Below are 21,993 nucleotides of genomic sequence, written 5' to 3'. Positions count from 1 at the left end.
AGACCCAATTAGGGACCCCAGACCCAATTAGGGACCCCAGACCCAATTAGGGACCCCTGACCCAATTAGAGACCCCAGACCCAATTAGGGACCCCAGACCCAATTAGGGACCCCTGACCCAATTAGGGACCCCAGACCCAATTAGGGATCCCCGAAACCCCAAACTGGGACCCCTGACCCAATTAGGGACCCCCGAATCCCAAATGGGACCCCTGACCCAATTAGGGACCCCAGACCCAATTAGGGACCCCAGACCCAATTAGGGACCCCCAAATCCCAATTAGGGACCCCAGACCCAATTAGGGACCCCAGACCCAATTAGGGACCCCTGACCTAATTAGGGACCCCCCCAGACCCAATTAGGGACCCCAGACCCAATTAGGGACCCCAGACCCAATTAGGGACCCCCGATACCCAAACTGGGACCCCAGACCCAATTAAGGACCCCAGACCCATTTAGGGACCCCTGACCCAATTAGGGACCCCTGACCCAATTAGGGACCCCAGACCCGATTCGGGGACCCCTGACCCAATTAGGGACCCCTGACCCAATTAGGGACCCCTGACCCAATTAGGGACCCCAGACCCAATTCGGGACCCCAGACCCAATTTGGGACCCCTGACCCAATTAGGGACCCCTGACCCAATTAGGGATCCCTGACCCAATTAGGGACTCCCCAGACCCAATTAGGGACCCCAGACCCAAATTAGGGACCCCAGACCCAATTAGGGACCCCAGACCCAATTCGGGACCCCAGACCCAATTCGGGTCCCCTGACCCAATTTGGGGACCCCAGACCCAATTAGGGACCCCAGACCCAATTAGGGACCCCTGACCCAATAAGGGACCCCAGACCCAATTAGGGACCCCAGACCCAATTAGGGACCCCTGACCCAATTAGGGACCCCAGACCCAATTAGGGACCCCTGACCCAATTAGGGACCCCTGACCCAATTAGGGACCCCTGACCCAATTCGGGACCCCCCCCAGACTCAATTCAGGGACCCCCAAATCCCAAACTGGGACCCCAGACCCAATTCAGGGAACCCCAAAACCCACCCTGAGACCCCAGACCCAATTCGGGGACCCTCCAGAACCAAACTGGGAGCCCCCAGACCCAAACTGGGACCCCAGACCCAATTCAGGATCCCCAAAACCCAAATTGGGACCCCAGACCCAATTCAGGAACTCCCCAAATCCCAAATGGGACCCCAGACCCAAATTGGGAACCCCAAAACCCAAACTGGGACCCCAGACCCAATTCAGGACCCCCCCAAATCCCAAACTGAGATCCCAGACCCAATTCGAGAACCCCCAAAACCCACCCTGGGACCCCAGACCCAATTCGGGGACCTCTCTAAATCCCAAATTGGGACCCCAGACCCAATTGGGAACCCCAAAACCCACCATGGGACCCCCCCAAAACCCACCCTGGGACCCCAGACCCAATTTGGGACCCCCAAAACCCACCCTGGGACCCCTGACCCAATTCAGGGACCTCCAAACCCACTCTGAGACCCCCCCAGACCAACCCTGAGACCCCAGACCCAAACTGAGACCCCCCTCAGACCCAATTCAGGGACCCCCCAGACCCAATCGGGAGCCCCCAGACCCAATTTGGACCCTCCAGACCCAATTCGGGACCCCCCAGACCCAATTGGGAACCCCAAAACCCACCATGGGACCCCCTCAAAACCCACCCTGATACCCCAGACCCAATTCAGGGACCCCCCCTGAACCAAACTGGGACTCCCAAACCAAAACTGGGACTCCCCCCAGACCCAATCAGGACCCCCCAGACCCAAACCGGAGCCCCCAGACCCCATTCAGGACCCCAGACCCAAATTGGGAACCCCAAAACCCAAACTGGGACCCCAGACCCAATTTGGGCCCCCCCCGAACCTCGGCCTGCTTCAGCTCCTCCCGGCTGACGTCCTCCAGCGACGCCTCCAGGAAGTTCATGGCGTAGCGCTCGATGGGGGTCAGCTGCAATTTGGGGAGGGGTCAGCAGCCCCCCAAAAACACCCCCAGACCCCCAGGGACCCCCCCAAAAAAATCCCGGTTTAAAAAGACCCCCCCAAGCCCCCCAAAATATTCCCCAAATTAATGGGGGGAAAGTGAGACCCCAAATTTGGGGAGGGGGAAAAACGGGACCCCCAAATTTGGGGAGGGGGCAGCAGCACTGGGGGACCCCCCCAAAAAACACCCCCAGACCCCCACGGGACCCCCCCAAAAAAATCCCGGTTTAAATAGACCCCCAAAAGCCCCCCAAAATATTCCCCAAATTAATGGAATATGGGGAAAATTGGGACAAACAAACTTGGGGAGGGGGAAGAATGGGACCCCCAAATTTGGGGAGGGGTCAGCAGCACCCCAAAAACATCCCCAGACCCCCAGGGACCCCCCCAAAAAAATCCCGGTTCAAATGGACCCCAAAACCCCCCCCAAAATATTCCCCAAATTAATGGGGGAAAAGTGAGACCCCCAAATTTGGGGAGGGGAAAAAGTGAGACCCCAAATTTGGGGAGGGGTCAGCAGCACCCCAAAAACACCCCCAGACCCTCAGGGACCCCCCCAAAAAAATCCCGGTTTAAAAAGACCCCCAAAAGCCCCCCAAAATATTCCCCAAATTGATGGGGGAAAGTGAGACCCCAAATTAATGGAACGTGGGGAAAAGTGAGACCCCCAAATTTGGGGCCCCCGAATCTCCCAAAATCCCCCCAAAACCTCCTCAAATCCCCAAAAATTCATCCCAAAACACCCCAAAATCCCCCCCAAATCATCTCAAGACACCCAAAAATCGCCCCTGAACATCCCAAAAGGATCAGACATCCCAAAATCTCACAAAACCCCCCAAAAATCATCTCTGAACACCCCAAAACACCCCAAAATTACCCCAAGACACCACAAAATCCCCCAAATTCTCCCCTGAATACCCCAAAATCATCCCAAAACACCCCAAAATCTCTCCTGAACACCCCAAAGCCCCCCAAGACACCCCAAAATCATCCTGAAACATCCCAAAATCACCCCAAATCCTCCCAAAACACCCCAAAATCATCCTGAAACACCTCAAAATCTCCCCAAAAAGCCTCAAGACACCCCAAAATCCCCCGAAATTGCCCCTAAATCATCCTAAGACACCCCAAAATCCCACCAAAATCTCCCCAAGACACCCCAAAATCTCCCCTGAACACCCCAAAAACCCTACCAAATTATCCCAATACACCCCAAAATCCTCCCAAGACACCCCAAAATCCCCCTGAATTGCCCCAAAATCATCCCAAGACACCCAAAAATCACCCCAAGACACCCCAAAATCCCACAAAAACACTCCAAAATCCTCTAGACACCCCAAAATCCCCCCAAATTGCCCCAAAATCACCTCAAGACACCCCAAAATCCCCCCTAATTGCCCCTAAATCACCCCAAAACACCCCAAAATCTCCCCTGAACACCCCAAAATCATCCCAAAATCACCCAAAAATCATCCCAAGACACCCGAAAATCCCCCCAAGACACCCCAAAACCCCCCAAGACACCCCAAAATCATCCCAAATTGCCCCTAAATCATCCTGAGACACGCCAAAATCATCCCAAGACACCTCAAAATCATCCTAAAACACCCCAAAATCACCCCAAAATCCCCCAAAACACCCCAAAATCCCCCCAAAACACCCAAAACTCCCCCTAATTCACCCCAAAATCACCCAAAAATCATTTCAAAACACCCCAAAATCCTCCCAAGACACCCCAAAATCCCCCTGAATTGCCCCTAAATCATCTTAAGACACCCCAAAATCCCCCCAAAATCCCCCCAAAACAGCCCAAAATCCCCCAAAATCACCTCAAAATCACCCCAAAATCTCCCAAAATCTCCCCTGAACACCTCAAACTCATCCTGAAACACCACAAAATCCCCCAAAATCATCTCAAGACACCCCAAAACCCCAAAAATCACCCCCAAACACCCCAAAATCCTCCCAAGACACCCCAAAATCCCCCTGAATTGCCCCTAAATCATCCTAAGACACCCCAAAATCATCCCAAGACACCCAAAAATCCCCCAAAATCACCCCAAATCATCCCAAAATCATCCTAAAACATCCCTAAATGCCCCCAAAATCACCTCAACACACCCCAAAATCATCCTGAAACATCCCAAAATCACCTCAAGACACCCCAAATTCCCCACAAATTGCCCCTAAATCATCCTGAGACACCCCAAAATCACCCCAAAATCCCCCTAAATAACCCCAAAACACCACCAATTCTCCTAAGACACCCCAAAATCAACCTGAAACACCCCAAATACCCCCCAAATCTCCCCTGAACACCCCCAAATGATCCCACGAAACCCCAAAAATCACCCCAAAACACCCCTAAATCCCCAAAATTACCTCAAGACACCCCAAAATCCCCCCAAAATCATCCCAAGACACCCCTAAATCATCCTAAAACACCCCAAAATCACCCCAAAATCCTCCCAAGACACCCCAAAATCCCCCCAAATTGCCCCTAAATCATCCTAAGACACCCCAAAATCCTCCTAAGACACCCCAAATCCCCCCAAGACACCCCAAAATCCCATCAAAATCACCCCAAAATCTCCCCAAAATCACCTCAAGACACCTGAAGATACCCCCAAATTGCCCCTAAATCACCTCAAGACACCCCAAAATCTCCCATGAACACCCCAAAATCTCCCCAAATTGCCCCAAAACACCCCAAAATCCTACCAAGACACCCCAAAATCCCCCCAAGACACCTTAAAATCCCCCTAAATCACCCCAAATCACCCCAAAATCATCCTAAAACATCCTTAAATCCCCCCAAAATCACGTCAAGACACCCCTAAATCATCCTAAGACATCCCAAAATCATCCCAAAACACCTCAAAACCCCCCAAGACACCCCAAAATCACCCCAAAACACCCAAAAATCCTCCTAAAACACCCCAAAATCCCACCAAAATCACCTCAAGACACCCCAAAATCCCCCCAAAGTGCCCTTAAATCATCCTGAGACACCCCAAAATCATCCCAAAACTCCCCAAAATCATCCCAAAACACCCCCAAATCACCCCAAAATCCCCCTAAATAACCCCAAAACACCCCCAATTCTCCCAAGACACCCCAAAATCAACCTGAAACACCCCAAAATCCCCCCAAATCTCCCCTGAACACCCCCAAATGATCCCACAAAACCCCAAAAATCATCCCAAAACACCCCAAAATCCACCCAAAATCACCTCAAGACACCCCAAAACACCCCAAAATCCTCCCAATACCCCAAAAATCACCCCCAAATTCCCCAAAATCATCTCAAAATCACCCCAAAACACCCCAAAATCCCATCAAAATCATTCCAAAACACGCCAAAATCCTCCCAAGACACCCAAAAATCCCCCCAAAATCCCCCTAAATCACCCAAAATCCCCCCCAAATCCCCAAATCCCCCCCCAAACCCCCCCAAATCGCCCCGCCCCGCCCTCACCTGGCCCAGGTGCGCTCACCTGCTCCACCAGCGCGGCGATCTCCTGCTCGGCCTTACTCAGCTCCTCCTCGGGGCCCTCGGGGCCGGCGCCGTCCTCGGGGCTCAGCGACTCGCTGAACTCGGCCAGAGCCGCCACGTGCTCGGCCTGAGCCTGCGACGCCGCCCGGATGTCCTCGGGGTCCTCGGCCCCGCACAGAGCCTGGGGACAGCGGGGACAGCGGGGACATTTCGGGGGTTGGGGACATTGGGGACATTTGGAGTAATGAGGACATTGGGGGTGTTGGGGACGTTGAGGACATTTGGGGTAATGGGGACGTTGTGGTCATGGAGGACATTGGGGACATTGTGGTCATGAAGGCCATGGAGGACATGGAGAACATCAGGGACACTGGGGACATTTGGGACATTGTGGGGGACTGGGGACATTGGGGACATTGGGGACATTTGGAGCAATGGGGACATTGGGGACACTGGGGACATTTGGGGCAATGGGGACATTGGGGTCATTGGGGACATTGGGGCAATGGGGACGTTGGGGACATTGAGGACATTGGGGTCAATGGGGACATTGGGGACATTGGTGGCAATGGGGACATCGGGGACATTTGGGGTAATGGGGACGTTGTGGTCATGGAGGACATTGGGGCAATGGAGACACTGGGGACATTTGGGGGGTTGGGGACATTGAGGACATTTGGGGCAATGGGGACATTTGAGGACATTTGGGACATTGATAGCAATGTGGACATTTGGGACATTTGGGATGTTGGGGATATTGGGGACATTGAGGTCATGGAGAACATTGAGGACATTGGGGACATTGGGGGTGTTGGGGGCACTGAGGACATTTGGGTCAATGGGGACATTGGGGGCAATGGGGACATTGGAGACACTGAGGACACTGAGGACATTTTGGGTGTTGGAGACATTGGGGACATTGGTGGCAATGGAGACAATGGGGACATTGGGGACACTGAGAACATTTGGGACGTTGGGGACATTGGGGACATTGCGGATGTTGGGGGTGTTGGGGACATTGTGGTCATTGAGGACATGGAGGTGTTGGAGACATTGAGGACATTTGGGGACATTGGGGACATTGAGAACATTGGGGGTGTTGGGGACATTTGGGACATTGGGGACATTGGGGACACTGAGGACATTGGGGTCATGGAGAACATTGAGGACATTGGTGTCAATGGGGACATTGGGGACATTGGGGACATTTGGATCAATGAGGACATTGGGGACATTGGGGACATGGAGGACATTGGGGACATCATTGGGGACATTTGGATCAATGAGGACATTGGGGACATTGGGGGCATTGGGGACATTGGGGTCAATGGGGACATTGGGGACATTGGGGACATTGGGGACATTGGGGACATTGGGGATATTGGGGACACTGGGGTCAATGGGGACATTGGGGACATTGGGGACACGGGCCCAGCGCCGCCACGTGCTCGGCCTGAGCCTGCGACGCCGCCCGGATGTCCTCGGGGTCCTCGGCCCCGCACAGAGCCTGGGGACAGCTGGGGGGTTGGGGATGTTGGGGACATTTGGGGACATTGGGGACATTGGGGGTGTTGAGGACGTTGGGGACACTGGGGGGATTTGGGACATTGAGGACATTTGGGTCAATGGGGATGTTGGGGAGATTTGGGGTAATGGGGACATTGGGGACATTGGGGGTGTTGGGGACATTTGGGGTGTTGGAGACATTGGGGACATTGGGGACATTGGGGGGATTGGGGACATTGGGGGGACATTGGGGACATTGGGGACATTGGGGGGACACTGGGGACATTGGAGATGTTGGGGACATTGGGGACATTGGGGATGTTGGGGGTGTTGGGGACATTGGGGACATTGGGGACATGGGGACATTGGGGACATTGGGGATGTTGGGGACATTGGGGGTGTTGGGGACATTGGGGACATGGGGACATTGGGAGGATTGGGAACATTGGGGAGATTTGGGGACATTGGGGCAATGGGGACAGTGGGGACATTGGGGACATTTGGGGTGTTGGGGACATTGAGGACATTGAGGTCATGGAGAACATTGAGGACATTGGGGACATTGGGGACATTTGGGTCCATTTGGGGCCTTTAAGACCATTTGGGGCCATCAGTGCCATTGTGACCATTTGGGGACATTTGGGGCCATTTTGGGACATTGAGGCCATCAAGGATTTTGGGGATATTGGGGCCATTTTGGGACATTGTGGCCACTGGGGATATTTGGGGCCATTGTGGCCATAGGGGCCATTGTGGCCATCGGGGACATTTGGGGCCATTTTGGACCACTTGGGGCCATCAAGACCATTTGGCGCCATTTGGGGCCATTGGTGCCATTGTGGCCACTGGGGACATTTGGGGACATTTGGGGCCATTGAGGCCATTTGGGGACATCGGTGCCATTGTGGCCATCAGTGACATTTGGGACATTGGTGCCATTGTGACTATTTGGGGACATTTGTGGCTATTTGGGCCACTGTGACCATCTGGGGCCATTGTGGCCATCGGTGACATTTGGGACATTGGTGCCGTTGTGACTATTTGGGGTCATCAAGGCCATTTGGGGACATTGTGGCCAATTTGTGACATCAAGACCATTTGGGTCCATTTGGGGCCATTTGGGGCCATTGTGACCATTGATGCCATTTGGGGTCACTTGGGGCCATCGGTGCCGTTGTGGCCATTGTGACCATTGGGGACATTTGGGGTCACTTGGGGTCATCGGTGCCGTTGTGGCCATTGGGGACATTTGGGGCCATTTGGGGACATTGTGGCCAATTGGTGACATCGGGGCCATCAAGGCCATTTGGGGACATTTGGAACCATTGGTGCCATTGTGGCCACTGTGACCATTTGGGGCCATTTGGGGACATTGAGGCCATCAAGGATTTTGGGGATATTGGGGCCATTTTGGGACATTGGGGCCACTGGGGCCATTGTGGCCATTTGTGGCCATCATGACCATTTGGGGCCATTGGGAACATTTGGGGACATTTGGGGCCATCGGTGCCATTGTGGCCATTGTGGCCATTGTGGCCATTGGTGCCGTTGTGACTATTTGGGGACATTTGGGTCCATTTGGGGACATCGGTGCCATTGTGGCCATCTGGGGCCATTTGGGGCCATTTGGGGCCATTTGGGGCCATTGTGGCCATCGGTGTCATTGTGGCCATTGGGGACATTTGATGCCATCGGTGCCATTGGGGACATTTGGGGACATCGAGACCATTTGTGGCCATTTGGGGCCATTGGTGCCATTGTGGCCATCGGGGCCATTGTGGCCATTTGGGGACATCGAGGCCATCAAGGATTTTGGGGATATTTGGGCCATTTTGGGACATTGTGGCCACTGGGGCCATTTGGGGCCATCGGTGCCATTGTGGCCATTGGGGACATTTGGGTCCATCAAGGCCATTTGGGTCCACTGGGGCCATTTGGGGCCATTTGGGCCACTGGAGACATTTGGGGACATTTGGGGCCATTGGGGACATTGGGGACATTTGGGGCCATTTGGTGCCATCGGTGCCATTGTGACCATTTGGGGACATTTGGGGCCATTTGGGGACATCGAAGCCATCAACGATTATGGGGATATTGGGGCCATTTTGGGACATTGGGGACATTTGGTGACACTGAGACCATCGGGGCCATTGTGGCCATTGTGGCCATTTGGGGCCATCGGTGCCATTCGGGGCCATCGGTGACATTTGGAACATTGGTGCTGTTGTGACTATTTGGGGACATTTGGGGCCATTTGAGACATTGGTGCCATTGTGGCCATTTGGGGCCATCGAGACCATCTGGAGCCATTTGGGGACATCGGTGCCATTGTGACTATTTGGGGACATTTGTGGCCATTTGGTGCCATTGTGGCCATTGTGACCATCTGGAGCCATTTGGGGACATCGGTGCCATTGTGACCTTTTGGGGCCATTGGGGACATTTGGGTCCATTTGGGGCCATCGCGGCCATTGTGGCCACTGGGGACATTTGGGGCCATTTGGGCCATTGGGGCCATTTGGGCACATTTGGGGCCATCAAGACCATTTGGGTCCATTTAGTGCCATTTGTGCCATTGTGGTCGTTGGGGACATTTGGGGACATCGGTGCCGTTGTGACTATTTGGGGACATTTGGGGCCATTTCGGGACATCAAGGCCATCAAGGATTTTGGGGATATTGGGGCCATTTGGGGCCATTGTGGCCACCGGTGCCATTGTGGCCATTTGGGGCCATTTGGGCCATCGGGGACATTTGGGGACATTTTAGACCATTTGGGGCCATCAAGACCATCTGGAGCCATTTGGGGACATCGGTGCCATTGTGACCTTTTGGGGCCATTGGTGCCATTGGGGCCATCGGGGACATTTGGGGACATCAGGGACATTTGGGTCCATTTGGGGCCATTGAGGCCATTCTGGCCATCACAACCATTTGGGGACATTTGGGGACATCGATTCCATCAGGGTCATTGTGGCCATCAAGACCATTTGGGGACATTTGTGGCCATCGGTGCCATTATGAACATTTGGGGACATTGGTGACATCGGTGACACCTGCCCCAGGTGTGCCCCACCCGCCCCAGGTGTGCCCCACCCGCCCCAGGTGTGCCTCACCTGCTCCAGGATGTGCGTCCTGCGGGTGGCCGCGGGGTCCTCGTCGTCCTCGTTGGGTCCGTCCCTGTCCCTGTCCCTGTCCCTGTCCCTGTCCCTGTCCCTGTCCCTGTCCCTGTCCCCTCTGTCCCCCCTGTCCCCGTCGGGGTCACGCTCCCGCGGTGGCTCCTCAGGTGCCATCTCGAACAGCTCCCGGATGGTTTGCTGGGGGGGGAGGGGAGAGAGACGCACCTGAGCACACCTGGGGACACCTGGGGACACCTGGGGACAGCTGGGGACACACCTGGGGACACACCTGGACACACCTGGGGACATCCAGACCTCACCTGGACACACCCAGAACCCACCTGGGCACACCTGGGGACAGCTGGGGACAGCTGGGGGCACTTGGGGACACACCTGGGGACACCTGGGGACACCTGGGGACACACCTGGGGGCACCTGGGGACACACCTGGGCACACCTGGGGACACTTGGGGGCACCTGGGGGCACCTGGGGACAGCTGGGGACACACCTGGGGACACTTGGGGACACACTTGGACACACCTGGGGACTCCTGGGCACACCTGGGGACACCTGGGGACACCCCTGGGACATTGGGGACACACCTGGGGACACCTGAGCACACCTGAGCACACCTGGGGGCACCTGGGGACACTTGGGGACACACCTGGGGGCACCTGGGCACACCTGGGGACAGCTGGGGACACCTGGGGACAGCTGGGGACACCCAGACCTCACCTGTGCCCCCAAAACCCCACCTGGGACCACCCAAATGTCACCTGAGCACACCTGGGGGTACCTGGGGACACCTGGGGACACACCTGGGGGCACCTGGGGACACACCTGGACACACCCAGAACCCACCTGGACACACCTGGGACCCCCCAAACTCCACCTGGGACCCCAAAATCCCAACTGTGACCTCACCTGTGACCCCCAAACCCCACCTGTGACCCCCAAACCTCACCTGGGACCTCCCAAATGTCACCTGGACACACCTGGGGACACCTGGGGACACACCTGGGCACACCTGGGGACACTTGGGCACACACCTGGGGACACCTGGGGGCACCTGGGACCCCCCAAACCCACCTGGGACCCCCCCAAACCTCACCTGGGACCCCCAAATGTCACCTGGGACCTCACCTGTGACCCCCAAATCCCACCTGGAACCCCCCAAATCTCACCTGGACACACCTGGGACCCCCAAACCTCACCTGGGACCCCCTAAATGTCACCTGTGACCTCACCTGGGACCCCCAACCCCCTCACCTGCCCCGCCCAGGTGTGGCCCCGCCCTCACCTGCCCCGCCCAGGTGCGCCCCCCTCACCTGTTTGAAGTAGGCCGTGGTGAAGTTGCCGCCCTCGATGGCCAAATCCCCCAGGAGGCGCTTCTGGTTGGCCTTGCGGAGAATGTTCTCCTCCACCGTGCGCTCGCTGATCAACCTGGGCAGGTGAGACACAGGTGAGATACAGGTGGGACAGGTGAGGGGCAAAGAAACCCCAAAAAAATGGCAAAAAACCCCGAGATTTTAGCCCAAAAATTGAATAAATTGGGGTTATTTCAGTCTGAATCTCCTAAATTATTCACCAGGACAGGTGAGACAGGTGAGCACAGACAGGTGAGCACAGACAGGTGAGATACAGGTGGGACAGGTGAGACAGGTGAGGGGCAAAGAAACCCCCAAAAAAATGGCAAAAAACCCCGAGATTTTAGCCCAAAATTTGAATAAATTGGGGTTATTTCAGTCTGAATCTCCTGATTTATTCACCTGGGACAGGTGAGACAGGTGAGATACAGGTGAGACAGGTGAGATACAGGTGAGGTACAGGTGAGATACAGGTGAGATATGGACAGGTGACACAGGTGAGATATGGACAGGTGAGATATGGACAGGTGACACAGGTGAGATATGGACAGGTGAGATACAGGTGAGGCACAGGTGGGACAGGTGAGACCACAGCTGAGAGAAACCAGACAGGTAACACAGGTGAGGCTGCAGGTGAGCCCCAGGTGCCACAGGTGAGCTCCAGGTGCCACAGGTGAGCCTTTAACTCCCAAACACCTGCCCAGGTGAGCTCCTGACCCCCAGATACCTGCCCAGGTGAGCTCCTGAACCCGAAACACCTGCACAGGTGAGGCTGCGACTCCGAAATACCTGCCCAGGTGAGCTCCAGGTGCCACAGGTGAGCTCCAGGTGAGCCTTTAACTCCCAAACCCCTGCCCAGGTGAGTCCGTACCTGGCACTGAACCCCCCCAGGTGCCCCCAGGTGCGCTCACCTGTAGATGTGGACGTGGCGGGTCTGGCCGATGCGGTGGCACCTGTCCTGGGCCTGCCCAGGTACCCAAACACCTGCCCAGGTACCCCAATAACTGCCCAGGTGAGCTCCAGGTGCCACAGGTGAGCTCCAGGTGCCACAGGTGAGCTCCAGGTGTTACAGGTGAGCTCCTGACTACCCAATACCTGCCCAGGTGAGCTCCAGGTGCCACAGGTGAGCTCCAGGTGCCACAGGTGAGCTCCAGGTGCCACAGGTGAGCTCCTGACTATCAAATACCTGCCCAGGTGAGCTCCAGGTGCTACAGGTGAGCTCCTGAGTCCCAAACACCTGCCCAGGTGAGCTCCAGGTGCCACAGGTGAGCTCCAGGTGCCACAGGTGAGCTCAAGGTAACACAGGTGAGCCTTTAACTCCCAAATACCTGCCCAGGTGAGCTCCAGGTACCACAGGTGAGCTCCAGGTGCCACAGGTGAGCTCCAGGTAACACAGGTGAGTCTTTAAGTCCCAAATACCTGCCCAGGTGAGCTCCAGGTGCCACAGGTGAACTCCAGGTGCTACAGGTGAGCTCCTGACCCCCAAACCCCTGCCCAGGTGAGCTTCTGACTCCCAAATACCTGCCCAGGTGACCCCCAGGTGCCCCCCAGGTACCCCCAGGTGCCCCCAGGTGCGCTCACCTGTAGATGTGGACGTCGCGGGTCTGGCCGATGCGGTGGCACCTGTCCTGGGCCTGCCCAGGTACCCAAACACCTGCCCAGGTACCCCAATAACTGCCCAGGTGAGCTCCAGGTGCCACAGGTGAGCTCCTGACCCCCAAACACCTGCCCAGGTGAGCTCCAGGTGCCACAGGTGAGCTCCTGACCCCCAAATACCTGCTCAGGTGAGCTCCAGGTGCCACAGGTGAGCTCCTGACTATCAAATACCTGCACAGGTACCCAAACACCTGCCCAGGTACCCCAAATACCTGCCCAGGTGAGCTCCAGGTGCCACAGGTGAGCTCCTGACACCCAAACACCTGCCCAGGTGAGCTCCTGACCCCCAAACACCTGCACAGGTACCCCAATACCTGCCCAGGTGAGCTCCAGGTGCCACAGGTGAGCTCCAGGTGCCACAGGTGAGCTCCAGGTGCCACAGGTGAGCTCCTGACTCCCAAATTTCCACCCAAAGGTGCTTCCAACTACCACAGAACCCCTCAGGTGCCCCCCAGGTGCCCCCAGGTGCGCCCAGGTGCCTCCCAGGTACCCCCAGGTGCCCCTCCCAGGTACCCCCAGGTACCCCAGGTGCCCCAGGTGCGCTCACCTGTAGATGTGGACGTCGCGGGTCTGGCCGATGCGGTGGCACCTGTCCTGGGCCTGCGCGTCCATGGTGGGGTTCCAGTCGGAGTCGTAGAAGACGACGGTGTCGGCGCCCGCCAGGTTGACGCCGACGCCGCCCGAGCGCGTCGAGAGGATGAAGCAGAAGATTCGCTTGTCGGCGTTGAAGCGCTCCATCAGCGCCTGAGGGGACGTACAGGTGAGTTTGGGAACACCTGAGATACCTGAGACACACCTGAGATACACCTGAGATAGCTGGAGCACACCTGGGGCACACCTGAGATACCTGGGGCACAACTGAGATAGCTGGGGCACACCTGAGACACACCTGAGATACACCTGAGATACCTGAGAGAGCTGGGGCACACCTGGGGCACACCTGAGTTATACCTGAGACACCTGAGATATACCTGAGATAGCTGGGGCACACTTGGGGCACACCTGAGGGACACCTGAGATATCTGGGGAACACCTGGGGCACACCTGGGGCACACCTGAGGGACACCTGGCACAGGTTGGAGCAGAAGATTCGCTTGTCGGCGTTGAAGCGCTCCATCAGCGCCTGCGGGGATGCGCAGGTGAGGCACACCTGGCCGGGCAGGTGACACACACCTGGGACACACCTGAGATAGCTGGGGCACACCTGAGATATACCTGAGATACACGTGAGATACCTGGGACACACCTGAGGGAGCTGGGGCACACCTGGGGCACACCTGAGATAGCTGAGACACACCTGAGATACCTGGAGTACACCTGAGATACACCTGAGACACCTGGGGTACACCTGAGATACCTGAGACACACCTGGGGCACACCTGAGATAGCTGGGGCACACCTGAGGGACACCTGAGGGACACCTGGCACCGGTCAAAGCAGAAGATTCGCTTGTCGGCATTGAAGCGCTCCATCAGCGCCTGAGGGGACGGCAGGTGAGTTTGGGAACACCTGAGATACACCTGGGGCACACCTGAGATAGCTGGGACACACCTGAGATAGCTGAGATACACCTGAGATACCTTGGGCACACCTGGGATATACCTGGGGCACACCTGAGATAGCTGGGGCACACCTGAGATATACCTGAGATACCTGGGGAACACCTGAGATACCTGGGGCACACCTGAGATAGCTGGGGCACATCTGAGATACAGCTGAGACACCTGGGCACACCTGAGATACACCTGAGATAGCTGGGGCACACCTGAGATACACCTGAAATATCTGGGACACACCTGAGATAGCTGGGGGATACCTGGGACACACCTGAGATAGACCTGAGGGACATCTGAGATACTTGGGGCACACCTGGGGAACACCTGAGATATACCTGAGACACCTGAGATACCTGGGGCACACCTGGGGCACACCTGAGACATGTGGAGCACACCTGAGATACACCTGAGATAGCTGGGCACACCTGGGGCACACCTGAGATAGCTGGGGCACACCTGAAATACACCTGAGACACACCTGGGGCACACCTGAGATACACCTGAGACACCTGAGATACCTGGGGCACACCTGAGATACCTGGGGCACACCTGAGATAGCTGGGGCACACCTGAGATATATCTGAGATATCTGGGGCACACCTGGGGCACACCTGGGATACACCTGAGATACTTGGGGCACATCTGGGGAACACCTGAGACACTCCTGAGATATCTGGGGCACACCTGGGGCACACCTGGGGCACACCTGAGATATCTGGGGCACACCTGAGATACATCTGAGATACCTGGGGCACACCTCAGGGACACCTGAGATACATGGGGCACACCTGAGATACACCTGGAATATCTGGGACACACCTGAGATAGCTCGGGGATGCCTGGGACACACCTGAGATAGACCTGAGGGACATCTGAGATACTTGGGGCACACCTGGGGAACACCTGGGGCACACCTGAGATACACCTCAGATAAGTGGGGCACACCTGAGATGTATGTCTCATGTCTGTAACCCATCCCCAGGTGTGCCCAGGTGTATCCCAGGTGTGTCCCAGGTGTGCCCAGGTGTGTCCCTCACCTGTCTCTGCTCCACGCGGGTGGAGCCATTCCAGCCGCAGGTGTGTCCCAGGTGTGTCCCACCCTCCCCAGGTGTGTCCAGGTGTGTCCCAGGTGTGTTCAGGTGTGCCCAGGTGTGTCTAACCCCTCCCCAGGTGTGTTCAGGTGTGTTCAGGTGTGTTCAGGTGTGTTGAGGTGTCTCTAACCCCTCCCCAGGTGTGCCCAGGTGTGCCCAGGTGTGCCCAGGTGTGTCCCAGGTGTGTCTAACCCATCCCCAGGTGTGTCTAACCCTCCCCAGGTGTATCCCAGGTGTGCGCAGGTGTGTCCCACCCTCCCCAGGTGTGTCCCAGGTGTGCCCAGGTGTGTCCAGGTGTGTCCCACCCTCCCCAGGTGTGTCCCAGGTGTGTCCCACCCTCCCCAGGTGTGTCCCAGGTGTCTCTAACCCATCTCCAGGTGTCTCTAACCCTCCCCAGGTGTGTCCCAGGTGTGTCCCAGGTGTCTCTAACCCCTCCCCAGGTGTGTTCAGGTGTGTCTAACCCCTCCCCAGGTGTGTCCCAGGTGTGTCTAACCCATCCCCAGGTGTGTCCCAAGTGTGTCTAACCCCTCCCCAGGTGTCTCCAACCCTCCCCAGGTGTGCCCAGGTGTGTCCCAGGTGTGTCCCAGGTGTGTCCCTCACCTGTCTCTGCTCCACGCGGGTGGAGCCGTCCAGCCGCAGGTGTGTCCCAGGTGTGTCTCTAACCCTCCCCAGGTGTGCCCAGGTGTGTCCCAGGTGTGTCTCACCCTCCCCAGGTGTGCCCAGGTGTGTCTAACCCCTCCCCAGGTGTGTCCCAGGTGTGTCCCAGGTGTGTCCCAAGTGTGTCTAACCCTCCCCAGGTGTGTCCAGGTGTGTCCCAGGTGTGTCCCAGGTGTGTCCCAGGTGTGTCCCAGGTGTGCCCAGGTGTGTCCCAGGTGTGCCCAGGTGTGTCCCAGGTGTGTCCCAGGTGTGTCTCTAACCCTCCCCAGGTGTCCCTCACCTGTCTCTGCTCCACGCGGGTGGAGCCGTCCAGCCGCAGGTGTGTCCCACCCACCCCAGGTGTGTTCCAGATGTGCCCAGGTCTGCCCAGGTGTGTCCCAGGTGTGCCCAGGTGTGTCTAACCCATCTCCAGGTGTGTCCCACCCTCCCCAGGTGTGCCCCAGGTGTGCTGAGGTGTCTCTAACCCATCCCCAGGTGTCTCTAACCCTCCCTAGGTGTCTCTAACCTTCCCCAGGTGTGCCCAGGTGTGTACAGGTGTGTCCCAGGTGTCTCTAACCCATCTCCAGGTGTGTCCCACTCCTCCCAGGTGTGCCCAGGTGTGTCCCAGGTGTGCCCAGGTGTGTCCCAGGTGTGCCCAGGTGTGTCCCTCACCTGTCGCTGCTCCACGCGGGTGGAGCCGTCCAGCCGCAGGTGTGTCCCAGGTGTGTCTAACCCCTCCCCAGGTGTGTCTAACCTTCCCCAGGTGTGTCTAACCTTCCCCAGGTGTGTCCCAGGTGTGCCCAGGTGTGCCCAGGTGTTCCTCACCTGTCTCTGCTCCACGCGGGTGGAGCCGTCCAGCCGCAGGTGTGTCCCAGGTGTGTCCCACCCTCCCCAGGTGTGTCCCACCCTCCCCAGGTGTGTCCCAGGTGTGCCCAGGTGTGTCCCAGGTGTGTCTAACCCCTCCCCAGGTGTGTCTAACCTTCCCCAGGTGTGTCCCAGGTGTGCCCAGGTGTGCCCAGGTGTGTCCCAGGTGTGTCTCTAACCCTCCCCAGGTGTGCCCAGGTGTGCCCAGGTGTGCCCAGGTGTGCCCTCACCTGTCGCTGCTCCACGCGGGTGGAGCCGTCCAGCCGCAGGTAGATGTGGCCGTGGAAGGTGAGGAACCGCTCCAGCACGTCCAACATCCGCGTCATCTGCGTGAAGATCAGCACCCGGTGCCCCCCGGCCCGCAGCCGCCGCAGCAGCGCGTCCAGCGCCTGCAGCTTACCTGCACAGGTGAGACACCGACAGGTGAGACAGGTGAGGGGCAAAAAAACCCCAAAAAAGGGCAAAAAACCCCGAGATTTTAGCCCAAAAATTGAATAAATTGGAGCCGTTTTACTGCAAATCTCCTGAATTATTCATCCAAATCTCTTAAAGGATCACCTGAGACAGGTGAGACAGGTGACACACAGACAGGTGAGGGACAGGTGAGGGACAGGTGAGGGGCAAAAAAAAAACCGGAAAAATGGCAAAAAACCCCGAGATTTTAGCCCAAAATTTGAATAAATTGGGATCATTTCAATCTGAATCTCCCAAATTATTCACGTGGGACAGGTGAGACACCGACAGGTGAGACACAGGTAAGATACAGGTGAGACCCCACAGGTGAGACAGGTGAGGGGCAGAGAAACCCCAAAAAATGGCAAAAAACCCCGAGATTTTATCCCAAAAAATTGAATAAATTGGGGTCATTTCACTCCAAAGCTCCTGAAGGATTCACCTGAGACAGGTGAGACAGGTGAGACACAGACAGGTGAGGGGCAGAGAAATCCCGAAAAACAGCAAAAAAACCCAAAATTGAATAAATTGGGATCATTTCACTCCAAAGCTTCTGAATTATTCACCCAGGACAGGTGGGACAGGTGAGACCCGACAGGTGAGATACAGGTGAGATACAGGTGGGGAAGAGAAAACACCAAAAAACGGCAAAAAACCCCGAGATTTTAGCCCAAAAATTGAATAAATTTGGGTCAATTAACTCCAAAGCTCCTGAATTATTCACCAGGACAGGTGAGACAGGTGAGACACAGACAGGTGAGCACAGGTGAGACACAGACAGGTGATACAGGTGAGGGACAGGTGGGGAAGAGAAAACCCCAAAAATAGGCAAAAAACCCCAAAATTTTAGCCCAAAAATTGAATAAATTTGGGTCATTTCACTCCAAATCTCCTGAATAATTCACCCAGCACAGGTGAGACAGGTGAGACACAGACAGGTGAGACAGGTGAGGGACAGGTGAGACACAGACAGGTGAGACAGGTGAGATACAGGTGAGACACAGACAGGTGAGACAGGTGAGACAAAGAAACCCCAAAAAAGGCAAAAAACCCCGAGATTTTAGCCCAAAAATTGAATAAATTGGGGTAATTTCACTCCAAATCTCCTGAAGGATTCACCTGGGACAGGTGAGACATGGACAGGTGAGACACAGACAGGTAAGACAGGTGACACACAGGTGACACACAGGTGACACACAGGTGAGACAGGTGAGGGGCAAAGAAACCCCAAAAAACCGGCAAAAAAACCCCAAAATTTTAGCCCAAAAATTGAATAAATTGGAGCCATTTCACTCCAAAGCTCCTAAAGGTTCACCTGGGACAGGTGAGACACTGACAGGTGAGACACAGGTGAGGGGCAAAGGAACCCCCAAAAATGGCAAAAAAACCCAAAATTCTATCCCAAAAATTTAATAAATTTGCACAATTTAACTCAAAATCTCCTGAAGGATTCACCTGGGACAGGTGAGTAAGGTGAGACACAGACAGGTGAGACAGGTGAGACACAGACAGGTGAGACAGGTGAGAGGCAAAGAAACCCCCAAAAATGGCAAAAATCCCGAAAATTTATCCCAAAAATTGAATAAATTGGGGTCATTTCACTCCAAACCTCCCAAAGGTTCACCTGAGACAGGTGAGACACGGACAGGTGGGACAGGTGGGACAGGTGAGCACAGGTGGGATACAGGTGAGGGACAGGTGGGGAAGAGAAAACCCTAAAAAATGGCAAAAAATCTCAAAATTTTATCCCAAAATTTGAATAAATTTGGGTTATTTCACTCCAAATCTCCTAAAGGTTCACCTGGGACAGGTGAGACAGGTGAGATACAGACAGGTGAGGGACAGACAGGTGAGACAGGTGAGCACAGGTGAAACAGGTGAGGGACAGACAGGTGACACAGGTAAGATACAGGTGAGGGACGGGTGAGACAGGTGAGTGGCAAAAAAACCCCAAAAAAAGGCAAAAAACCCTAAAAATTTATCCCAAAAATTGAATAAATTGGGGTCATTTCACTCCAAAGCTCCTAAAGGTTCACCCAGCACAGGTGAGACACAGACAGGTGAGGCACAGGTGAGATACAGGTGAGGGGCAAAGAAATCCCCGAGAAAATAGACAAAAACTACAAAAATTTATCCCAAAAATTGAATAAATTGGGGTCATTTCACTCCAAATCTCCTGAAGGATTCACCTGGGACAGGTGAGACACAGACAGGTGAGACAGGTGAGACACAGGTGAGACACAGGTGAGACAGGTGGGACAGGTGAGGGGCAAAGAAACCCCCAAAAAATGGCAAAAAACCCCGAGATTTTAGCCCAAAAATTGAATAAATTGGAGCCATTTCACTCCAAACCTCCTAAAGGATTCACCTGGGACAGGTGAGACACAGACAGGTAAGACAGGTGAGAGACAGGTGAAACAGGTGAGGAACAGGTGAGACAGGTGAGGGGAAAAGAAATCCCCGAGAAAATGGAAAAAAACCCCAAAAATTTATCCCAAAAATTGAATAAATTGGAGCCATTTCACTCCAAACCCCCCAATGTCCCCAATGTCCCCAATGTCCCCAATGCCCCCAATGTCCCCAATGTCCCCAATGTCCCCATTGCCCCTATTGCTCCAAATGTCCCCAATGTCCCCAATGTCCCCCCAATGTCCCCAATGTCCCCAATGTCCCCAATGTCCCCAATGTCCCCAAAATGTCCCCAAAACTGAATGGGACCCCCCTGGGGACATCAGGCGCCACCTCCAAGTCTCCAAAATGGCACCGGCGGCCATCTTGGATGAGGCATTATGGGATTTATGGCACCGGCGGCCATATTGGATGAAGCATTATGGGATTTATGGCTCCGGCGGCCATATTGGATGTGGCATGAAGGGATTTGTAGTTCCAGCGGCCATATTGGACGAAGCATTATGGGATTTATGGCTCTGGAAGCCATCTTGGATGCGGCATTATGGGATTTATGGTGCCGGCGGCCATATTGGATGAGGCATGATGGGATTTGTAGTACCGGTGGCCATATTGGATGAGGCATGATGGGATTTATGGCTCTGGCGGCCATATTGGATGAGGCATGATGGGATTTATGGTGCCGGCGGCCATATTGAACAAAGCATTATGGGATTTATGGTGCCGGTGGCCATATTGGATGAAGCATTATGGGATTTATGGCTCTGGCGGCCATCTTGGATGAAGCATTATGGGATTTATGGTGCTGGCGGCCATGTTGGATGAGGCATGATGGGATTTATGGTGCTGGCGGCCATGTTGGATGAGGCATGATGTCCCCAATGTCCCCAATGCCCCGAACGCCCCCAATGTCCCCGATGTCCCCGTGTCCCCGTACCGCAGTCGTACTGCACCAATCGGGGGTCGGGGAAGTGGCTCTGCAGCCCCGGGCTGGGCAGTGCCCCCCGTGCCCGATGTCCCCAAGGTCCCCAATGTCCCCAATGTCCCCAACGTCCCCAATGTCCCCATTGCCCCCAATGTCCCCATGTCCCAAATACTCTCCACGTCCTCCATGACCACATTGTCCCCATTTCCCCCATTGATCCCAATGTCCCCAATGTCCCCCAATGTCCCCAACACCCCAAATGTCCCCAACATTCTCCAGGTCCTCCATGACCACATTGTCCCCATTGCCCCCATTGACCCCAATGTCCCCAATGTCCCCAATGTCCCCAATGTCCCCAATGTCCCCAACACTCTCCAGGTCCTCCATGTCCCCAATGTCCCCAATGTCCCCCCAATGTCCCCAATGTCCCCATTGCCCCCATTGACCCCAATGTCCCCAATGTCCCCAATGTCCCCAATGTCCCCAACACTCTCCAGGTCCTCCATGTCCCCAATGTCCCCAATGTCCCCCCAATGTCCCCAATGTCCCCATTGACCCCAATCCCCCCAATGTCCCCAATGTCCCCAATGTCCCCAACACCCCCAATGTCCCCAATGTCCCAAATGTCCCAAATGTCCACATTGTCCCCAATGTCCCCAATGTCCCCCCAATGACCCCAATGTCCCCAATGTCCCCAATGTCCCCCCAATGACCCCAATGTCCCCAATGTCCCCCCAATGTCCCCAATGTCCCCCCAATGTCCCCAATCCCCCCAATGTCCCCAATGCCCCCAATGTCCCCATTGCTCCAAATGTCCCCAATGTCCCCAATGTCCCCAATGTCCCCAATGTCCCCAACACCCCAAATGTCCCCAATGTCCCCAATGTCCCCAACAC

The 21,993-nt window shown here is 55.6% G+C and overlaps 1 protein-coding gene across 1 annotated transcript in view; it reads right to left on the bottom strand.

Annotated features, from left to right (window-relative positions):
• SRCAP (Snf2 related CREBBP activator protein) overlaps nucleotides 1-21,993 on the bottom strand; it is a 110,293-nt gene that overhangs the window by 4,158 nt on the left and 84,142 nt on the right. Inside the window, exons 32-37 of the mRNA XM_072936391.1 lie at nucleotides 17,541-17,710; nucleotides 13,711-13,907; nucleotides 11,469-11,583; nucleotides 10,137-10,337; nucleotides 5,517-5,696; nucleotides 1,904-1,987 (exon numbers count right to left, since the gene is read on the bottom strand). Of these exons, the coding sequence (XP_072792492.1) occupies nucleotides 1,904-1,987; nucleotides 5,517-5,696; nucleotides 10,137-10,337; nucleotides 11,469-11,583; nucleotides 13,711-13,907; nucleotides 17,541-17,710 (947 nt within the window). The remainder of the gene's footprint in view (nucleotides 1-1,903; nucleotides 1,988-5,516; nucleotides 5,697-10,136; nucleotides 10,338-11,468; nucleotides 11,584-13,710; nucleotides 13,908-17,540; nucleotides 17,711-21,993) is intronic.

This window comes from Taeniopygia guttata, chromosome 16, assembly GCF_048771995.1.
Source record: "Taeniopygia guttata chromosome 16, bTaeGut7.mat, whole genome shotgun sequence".
Taxonomy (NCBI): domain Eukaryota; kingdom Metazoa; phylum Chordata; class Aves; order Passeriformes; family Estrildidae; genus Taeniopygia; species Taeniopygia guttata.
This window is presented reverse-complemented; position numbering and strand designations above follow the sequence as displayed.